Source organism: Zea mays, chromosome 7, assembly GCF_902167145.1.
Source record: "Zea mays cultivar B73 chromosome 7, Zm-B73-REFERENCE-NAM-5.0, whole genome shotgun sequence".
NCBI lineage: Eukaryota > Viridiplantae > Streptophyta > Magnoliopsida > Poales > Poaceae > Zea > Zea mays.
In genome coordinates, this window is record NC_050102.1 from 147,703,477 (window position 1) to 147,713,314 (window position 9,838).

Genomic DNA, 9,838 nt, shown 5'->3' on the forward strand with positions numbered 1-9,838 from the left:
AACAAATGGCACGCCCGTCGTGCCGATTTGAGGTGGTTTTGGAGGTGAGGAGGGGTACGATTTCGGTGGCCCTAGGCCTTGCGGGTCCGGTGGATGGAAGCCGTGGAGCTGCCATTACCAGCCAAGGTGGAGTTCGGGAAGCCAAGGTAACGACAACAAAAATATCTCTTCTGGCGTGTAACTGTGTATTGTGAAGTTGCCAGCGGTTCAGCGAGAAACACAGAAGAACTTACTGTTCTGGCTATGGTTGCTGAAAAGTTTGGTCATCAACAGTTGGATTTGTTACCAGTTGGTGTATCTCTTGTGCTTCGCCATGTGAGTCCACTCTCTATTCTATGTTTTGATATGGCGCAGTTGAATTTTTCTTGATACATGGTTCATATTATAGGCACCAGACAAATTACATGATTCCCCATGTCATTTGTTCTTGTTGGCAGGGAAGACCTAGCTACGACAAAGATGGGGATGGCTAGGAAAGAAAACCTACTGTGGGACAATGATAATTTGATATCAATGTCAGCCCCTTATATGCTACACCTGTAACCTGTAATCATACCGTCAACTACACCTGACATCCTTGCATCAGAAGTTTTTAATTCTGATGATTTAGATTCAGTCTATAAATCTGTTGAGGATAGCATGGAACATATTTTTACTTCAACAACACAACTCTGATTTGGTCATGATTTGTGCTTGAATGAGGAAGTCAAGATTTCCTTTTGACTCAGCCTGTCTTTCTGAATTACTGGATTGTTATAAAATTGTAGATATAATAGGGAACTAATTTGTGTTGTTTTTGTGTTTTTGGATCAGAGATGCAGGAGCTCTAACCGTCTGAATATTATTGTGTACTGTTGTGTTGTCAATGCTCTGAATCTACAGCTGCTGCAGTGCTATTAGGCCATTAGTTTAGTGAACATCAAATGGGTAAACATAGCTTAAGAGATAGAGATTTGAAGAGAGTAAAAAGTAGTACAAATATCGTCTTTTCGTAGCAATGGGAATACAACATGTTATAATAAGGAATAAATCCAAGTATAAAAATAGAGAAAACTCCATTGTTTCAGCTAAAACAGTTTCAGCTTACAATCCATCTGATAGTTGTTGCCGAGGTAACTAATTTTAGTTTTCTTATCAAAATCTGTCTTAAGTTGTGGACTTGTTATTATGGAAATATATCTTTCATGGAAAATTTGATTATTTAGAATAGTTAATTTGGTTTTAACTATTATCTGATATAACCACGACATTTGATATTATCTGATATAACTACGATATCTGGTATTGAAAAAGTCTAACCTTCAAGGTTTCTGTGCCGCGTATTTTTTAATTGAGAAATCCAGTACAACATCATGGTTTGCATACACCATGTTACCTAAGATATCAATTTGTTTAAATGCATTTTCTCCTGCAAAATTTTGGTTTTGACAAAATAGACATCGTTAGATTTTTTGTGTTAACATCTCATGCTGATCTGTGTAGTTGCTATCTGAGATGACTTCCAGTAAGCTAAATCTTGAGAAGTTGGCCATACAATGTTGGCTCAATTCTAATTGTCCATTTTCCCAGGGAGAACATATTGGATGGTATTGTGGTGTTTACCCTTCTTTTTGGGAGCGAACTGTTCGAGGACTATATTAGCCATCTTGCAATGGCAACAATGGCTTCCTCTAAGTTGACAAGTGATAAGGACAACCCTAAAAAGCTTCAGGATAGGCTCAAGGTTAGCTGACCTGAGGAAAAAACAATTACCTCTATATGTACTAACGATATGGTAGCACTTATTTTTTTTTTGATGTGACGGTGTTGGTTTCACTCTATTTATTGTGATCAAGAATGTGCAAAGGGAAAGAGAGTAGAAGCTAGCTAGATTCCTCAATTAATTCTTCTCTCAGTATGTTCGTGGAGACAAAGAAGGATTTGCTAATCGTGCTGAAGCCGAGGCAAAGAGGCTCCCAATGCACCTGTTAGCCTTCTGATCATTCTAAATGATTTTTATTTATATATGTTATGTCACATTCAACTCATTGTGAATATCTATTAGCAGCATCTGGATTGGATATTCTTCGCACCATTGGATATGTCTACCATGGAGGGTCAACAGTGAGGCATGTTCCCCTATCAGAATAATGATGGTGAGGTAAGATAAGATAGTATAAGATTTTCAGTTATCCTCTCAACAACTAAAGTTGGGCATGTCACATTGTCACATGTGTAGTGTTCTACTGTTCTTGGTCTGTATTAATGACAGATGCTCTGTCGCAGGACCCGCACGTGGTCCGCCTGCTCGACCTCAAGCAGGGCGTCAACAAGGAGGGGCAGACCATCCTGTACCTCATCTTCGAGTACATGGACACCGACCTAAAGAAGTTCATCCGGGGCTATCACGCCAGCCACGAGAAGATCCCCGCACAAACCGTCAAGGTGAATTTTCTCTTTCTGTATCCTCTATTCCTCTCCAATGGCACAACCAAACCCTGTGCACGACGAGGTGTTTGTGTGGATGTGTTACCCGCGTCTGCATGACTCAATTGATGGCCTTGGTGCGTCTGCAGATCCTGATGTACCAGCTGTGCAAGGGCGTGAGTTTTGTTCACGGCCGCGGGGTGCTCCACCGTGATCTGAAACCGCACAACCTGCTCATGGACCGCAAGACCATGGCGCTCAAGATCGCTGATCTCGGACTCAGCCGTGCCATCACCGTCCCTGTAAAGAAGTACACGCACGAGGTCTGCTTCCCACTGCCACTGGTCTTCATCATCAGCCATGCATCTTGCGTCTGATTAAATAGTGGAGTCTGAATTGTTTGTGCAGATTCTGACGCTGTGGTACAGGGCGCCCGAGGTTCTTCTTGGCGCCACACACTACTCCACGCCAGTTGACATTTGGTCCGTGGGCTGCATATTTGGTACCATTTCAATGAGCACATATTCTTGTCAAAGCAAACTGCTTCAGAATTCAAACCAACATATATGATTTCTAATTTGGTTGTAAATGGCAGCTGAGTTGGTTACTAATCAGCCACTTTTCCCTGGCGACTCCGAGTTACAGCAGCTCCTCCACATCTTCAAGTAATGCCTCCAGTGCTTTAGTTCGTTGTTTGCATTCTGAATTCTTGGTGGGTGTCTAATGCTCCATCTTGTTCTTTGGGTGAAAGGTTGCTGGGCACCCCAAATGAGGAGATGTGGCCAGGAGTAGGCAAGCTGCCGAACTGGCACGTGTACCCCCAGTGGAAGCCCACTAAGCTGTCCACTCTTGTCCCTGGTCTTGACTCCGATGGCTATGGTTTACTTGAGGTCAGTGAAAAGTATGCAACACACTTGTCATCGAGAATTTGTAGTTACGGATTGTTATTCTAGGGGCTTAGAAATTGATCTTAGGCACCGTAGAATCTAACAATAACTACTGTATGAGGCAAGTTACAGCTTTGGTGTTCTATTTGTATAGCCATAACTCCTTTCATCAGCGTAGGTCTGTGCATCAAATGACTACAGAATTACTGATACAAGAGCTAATAATATTTTTTGCGTGTATGTTGCTATTAATTTCCTAGGCTAACCAATATCTTATTCTTCAAATCAGATGACTTCTGTTTTGACAAGAAGCAAGCTGTCGTGAACTGGATTGAAGGGCGTCGAAAGTCTTGTTTGTGGGCAGTAACCAGTGAGGAAGCGGTGAAAAAGGTTCCAAATCTATATGAGCAGTCAGTAGCTGAGCTTGCTGGCTTGGCTATTGTTGGAGTTATCCGACACAACCGGGGCCTATTACGACACGGCCCTGTGCAATTTTGATGTGTCCTTGCATAGTCATATTCATGGACTTATAACATGACGTTGGATTACTACATTGCCTTGACACTGCAATGTTATTTATGTAAACTTATTTGAGCATAATTTGAATCATAATCCTTGCAGCTGAAGTATTATTTGAGCATAATTTGAATCATAATCCTTGCAGCTTCTATTCTTTGATTTGTAGCAAATTTATTTATTTACTTATGGTGATGATGCGATGGTGATCACTTGGTTATTTCTGGCAGTTCTAGAGACACGGCCTTTGAGTCCTTAAGAGAGGATACTATCATTTTCGAGTTGTTGACAAAGGTAATGCTCACCCTTGGATGTGTTAATTATTCTTTTTGTTTGTTAGATATGCTGCTTTATATGGAGGTAAAAGCATAGTGCAAAGCAGTGACTAATGGTGTTCTTTCTTTGTCCAGAAATAATAAGAAAATAGGATCTACTGAGGGGCTCTCCCTCCCATTGTATAGACGAAATGGTTTATTTCTGTGAAGGTTGTTTTATATCATCATGGGGATTAAAAGAGAAGATGAAGAAAGGCATCTGTGTCGATTACCATGCAAAGTCCTCTTTACTCTTGGTTCAAGGAAAGCCAAGAACATTGCAGTTGGAAAGGTATGAAGCAACTGCGTTCACCAGTAACCTTTTCCCCTAGGTTGTAGGGTCAGAGGGCTCCCAACAGTGGGAATCAAGGAGCCAGCAGCTATCACTTGCACCGAAGCTGGTTTTTTTACCATAAAGGTCAGAACTGATGAATCTGGTAAAGGACCATTTTATTCCGAATGTTCTCTTCTACTATCTTTCAGATGTAAGAAAGCCAAAAAGGTGAAACATGCAGCTTTGTAACAGTAGTGGCTAATAATTGCAAACCAATCAAGTGCAGCATCCGAAAGTTTGTATGATGGTTTACAGAAACTGGCTGAAAGTAAACTTTATGCTTTGCTTCCAAGATCAAACAGTACAATACATCATCTCTGAAATTGAACTGCTGCCCATCAAGTGGGTTCGTAGCAAATGCTGCTTAGAAATCGAGTGCCCAAAAAAGCACTCAAGTAGTTACAATCTGTACAATTGATCTGTCGACCAGCTTTTGTCAGATATGGCATGACATGTAATCAAACAATCAAATAACCTTGCACATTTGTCCGAGAAAATTACAAGAATAAAGCAATCCATCAATTGCTAAACTAACATGTTCAGAAACGTAGAGCACTTACAAGTGTCCTGTGCCTGACTGTTTGAATACTGAAAAACTCTAGAGCTATCTTCAACGAGGACGCCTTATTATTTTTTTTCTTGCTTTCCACTATAATACAACTGTATTGATGGCACTATCAACAGGAAATTTTGTGGAGTATAGCAGTTTGGAATGATCGTTCAGGTTTTGACCTGGTTTCAACATGGTATTAGCCCCTGCAACCACGCCAGGTCTAGACCATGTTCCAATAGGCGGAACATAACTGTTTTGTGGTATTATATGTTTCCGTTGCAACGCACGGGCACTCACCTAGTATTTTATTTAACTTGAGTATAGGAATCGTCGTACTATCAAGGGGGGTCCAAAAAAGAAGGTTGGTGTTTGCCAAAGCTCAAGCCTCTATATTCAAAAGCTATTTTTGAAAACCAAAAATCTCTTGAACGTTCTATTTTTTACCGTGGTTAGGTTTGAGAAACTAAGAGTGTTCTTGATGAAAAGCAGTTGAACTTCTTCAGTTGCAGTTGAGCTTTTCAGCTGAACTAAACTTCAGCTGAGTTGAGCTTCTTCAGCTGAGTTAAGCTTCTTCAGCTGAGTTGAGCTTTTCAGCTGAACTAAACTTCAGCTGAGTTGAGCTTCTTCAGCTGCAGTTGAGCTTTTTCAGCTGAGCTGAACTTCAGCTGAGTTGAACTTCTTCAACTGCAGTTGAGCTTTTTCAACTATAGTTGAGCTTTCTCAACTCCAACTGAACTTCAACTTCAACTGTGAACCTCTCTGACAATACACCAGTTGAACTTGCCTTCGGGCAGTTGAACAGGGGTTTTCTCTCCTGAACTCTCTGGTCAAGACCAGTTGAACTGGTTTTTCGGGCAGTTCAACTGGTCTCTGACCCCTATGACCTCTGACCAACAGTCTGCTAGTCAGACTGGCGAACTGAAAAGGGAAATAGGGTTTAACCTTTTCCTATAAATAATTTTGGTGGTTGAATGCCCAACACAAATAATTGGACTAACTAGTTTGTTCTAGATTATATTCTACAGGTGCATAAAGGTTCAACACAAACCAATAAAAGATCAAAGTTAGGGTTCAAAAGAAAGGAGCAAAAGAAACCGAAGAGCACCCTGGTCTGGCACACCGGACTGTCCGGTGTGCCACCGAACAGTGTCCGGTGCACCAGGGCCGTACGACTCTGAACTTGCCACCTTCGGGTTTCAGAAGCGCCGCTCCACTATAATTCACCAGACTGTCTGGTGTGCCACCGGACGTCCGGTGCGCCAGCAGAGCAACGACTACTTCGCGCAACGGTCGCCTGCAAAAGCTGAATTCTAGATGAACAGTGCACGGCAGAGTAGCGTAGCCATCAGAGGCGCACCGGACATTGAACAGTCCCTGTCCGGTGCCACAAGAAGACAAAGCTCCAACGGTCGAAACCGCCAGAACCCTAACGGTTGGGTGACATGGCTGGCGCACCGGACAGTGTCCGGTGGCGCACCAGATTGTCCGGTGTGCCCATCGACAACAGCCTGCCCCAACGGTTGAATTGGTGGTTGAGGGCTATAAATACCCCCAACCACCTCCACTCCAACCATCCAAGCATTCAACATTCTCCATTCAATACAAGAGCAAAGTGCAACACTCCAAGACACAAATCAAAGCCTCCGATCCAATCAAAGTCCATAATTCAACTCTAGTATTTTAGGACTTGTGAGAAGATCGTCTTGTGTTTCTTTGTTGCTTGGTTGGCTTTCTTCTTTCTCTCATTCTTACTCTCAAAGCCTTATAAGCGAAGCAAGAGACACCAATTGTGTGGTGGTCCTTGCGGGGTCTAAATGACCCAGGAAATCAAGGAAGAAAGCTCACTCGGTCTAAGTGACCGTTTGAGAGAGGGAAAGGGTTGAAAGAGACCCAGTCTTTGTGACCACCTCAACGAGGACTAGGTTCACAAGAACCGAACCTCGGTAAAACAAATCACTGTGTCATCCGCTTTATTTTCTTAGTTGATTTGTTTTCCCCTCTCTCCCGGACTTAACATTTATTCTAACGCTAACCCTGGGTTGTAGTGTGTTTAAAGTTGTAAATTTCAGTTTCCGCCTATCCACCCACCTCTAGGTGACTTTCACGAACAAGTCGATAGAGTCATCAGGGGCGGTTCAACCCCCCCCAAGGCGGTTCAACTGGTTTGGTCAACTTGGCCAGACTGCACAGCACTCTGCCAGTCAGACTAGCAAACAGGCTGACAGGTCTACCAAAGAGGTTCAACTGGTTTTCAAAAGAGGTTCAACCGGTTTTCAAAAGAGGTTCAACCGGTTTTGGTCAACTTGACCAGTCTGCCAATCAGACTGACAGACAGTCTGCCAGGCCTGCCAGGGGTGGTTCAACTGCCCTAGGGGCAGGTCAACAGTTTTAGACCGGGTTTTGGCTCAAACGGCTAGTTTTGAAGCACCACATATATATACTCACTCCTACCTCTCTCCCCATACAAGGGGAGCACGATTTGAACTCCATTTCTAACCTAAGAAACACCTCCCACTCTCTCACACATCTCTTGCCTCTCCCATTTCAAATCTTTGGAGAGAAATCTTTGAGTGAGCTTGAGAGCTGCAATTTTTGTGCTTCATCTCTAAATCCCTCTTGCTCTTCTCCATTCGAGCTTTGGTACTACATCGAGTTCTTTGTGGATTCATTACACTTGGAGCTTCTAGCTCCTAGATGACTAGGTGTCTCTTGTGAGTCTCCAGATCTTGTGGAAGACCACAAGAAAGTTTGTATTACCCGCTCGTTTGAGCAAAGATTATTGTATGGGCTTGACCTTTGTGGTCGGCGAAGGGAGGATTAGGGTTGAAAGAGACTCGGCTCTTTATGGGCGCCTCAACGAGGAAGTAGGGCACCTTTTCTGGTGTGACCGAACCTCAGGATAAATCTTGTGTCTCTTATGTTTTTGCTCATTGTGTTTGTTTGTGTTCTTCGTTCTGAACTCCATTTCTAACCTAAGAAACACCTCCCACTCTCTCACACATCTCTTGCCTCTCCCATTTCAAATCTTTGGAGAGAAATCATTGAGTGAGCTTGAGAGCTGCAATTTTTGTGCTTCATCTCTAAATCCCTCTTGCTTTTATCCATTCGATCTTTGGTACTACATCGAGTTCTTTGTGGATTCATTACACTTGGAGCTTCTAGCTCCTAGACGACTAGGTGTCTCTTGTGAGTCTCCAGATCTTGTGGAAGACCACAAGAAAGTTTGTATTACCCGCTCGTTTGAGCAAATATTATTGTATGGGCTTGACCTTTGTGGTCGGTGAAGGGAGGATTAGGGTCGAAAGAGACCCGGCTCTTTGTGGGCGCCTCAACGAGGAAGTAGGGCACCTTTTCTGGTGTGACCAAACCTCGGGATAAATCTTGTGTCTCTTATGTTCTTGCTCATTGTGTTTGTTTGTGTTCTTCATTCTCTCACCCTTCCATGGAAGATTTCTTCATATCTTTTTGGTGTGTGGATTTTGAGAAGTGCCCTTCTCAGATATACTACTTTGAACCCTGTGGATCATTTAGAACATCTCATTTCCAAAGTTAACTGGTTTTACCCAGTTTGTTTCTAGTTTTGGTTGAAAAAGTTTTAACTTGCCTATTCACCCCCTTTAGGCAACTTTCACATTCTTTAATGTCTTATAGATTTTCTAACTTTCGCCATAAATTAGGTGGTCTCATGTCTAGAGATGTGTTCCGTATTAATTTTAGGATAAATTTTGAGCTCTATAACTTTATTTATTATATGGGACGCAAGGTGTACGCGATCGCGTGGGCGTGGCTTTGTCGGCTTACAACCTAAAATTTCATGGCTTACAAGTGACAACAATGAAGCCGGCCTCTCGTCCCTCGCCTTTATTGCGTGCCGATGGGCTGCGTGGAATTATACGGAATTCCTGCTCGCCCAGCATGCATGGGCGGCATGAGATCGACTTCGGTGAGAGACGGTAAAGCGATCTGTCCCATAAATATAGCGCATGAACGACTTCTTTACACCTCTAGCAACAGCCGGTATCATGTCCCCTAAAATTTAGAGGTCGTCCTTGCTCCTCTACATATAGCGGATGAGAAGGCTCCTCTATAGACCGCTCAGCTCACTCCCACATGCAATGGATCCAACAGCTAGCCTTTGTTGTCACGCCATGATTATTTTATTTGCTAAATGGTGACATCGAGTATTTAATGCAACGAATAAAACAATCTGGTAAACAAGATTTGTTAGAATATAGCTACAGAGGACGTTACTGGAGTTAGATAAGATATAAAAGACGAAATTTCTTAGAGAACACGATAAATAACATAGAATATTTATTTAAAGGACGAAATTTAGAGTACCTTGCTGACAGTCTGAAGATTCCAAAAGTCGGCTACACCCTCGTCATCGCCCACATTTGCCAACTCATCGACGTCCCCCTCTCTTTCCGTGCCAACAGACCGTGGGACCCACATGGCCCTTCATCTAATCGACTCTTCTGTACTAGTATAAGTAGTGCAGAGGTTCCACACACTGGCACGGACACACCCAAACCCAACCCAATGGGTCGTGGGCAATGGCTCTCTAGTAGTAATCTCCATCTATCTATAGGATAGGACTACAGTCTACAGAGAAGGATGATCAGCGAACGGCAGATGATCGATGGGCTTTCTTTTGCTGGCCTGGCGTGTCGCTTGCATCGCAACGGCTCCTAGCAATTGGCATTTCTCGATTGGGCCCTGGAAAGTGCGCTCTAGGAACCGCTTTAGGTCTGGACACGACTGGTCGTGGTCCTTCAACGTGCACGTGGTCGTCTCTTCTCCAGTCCAGACTCTAGAGCTTCCTTGT

At 43.2% G+C, this 9,838-nt stretch overlaps 1 protein-coding gene across 1 annotated transcript; it reads left to right on the top strand.

The window, feature by feature from the left end:
• Positions 1–93: 93 nt before the first annotated feature.
• Positions 94–3,791, top strand: LOC109941183 (cyclin-dependent kinase B2-1). The gene is made up of 9 exons (XM_020541701.1): positions 94–146; positions 1,570–1,723; positions 2,048–2,096; positions 2,252–2,424; positions 2,556–2,729; positions 2,815–2,908; positions 3,002–3,071; positions 3,158–3,307; positions 3,554–3,791. Exons 1-9 carry the CDS (start codon positions 94–96, stop codon positions 3,789–3,791), a joined length of 1,155 nt encoding a protein of 384 aa, XP_020397290.1.
• Positions 3,792–9,838: the final 6,047 nt, after the last annotated feature.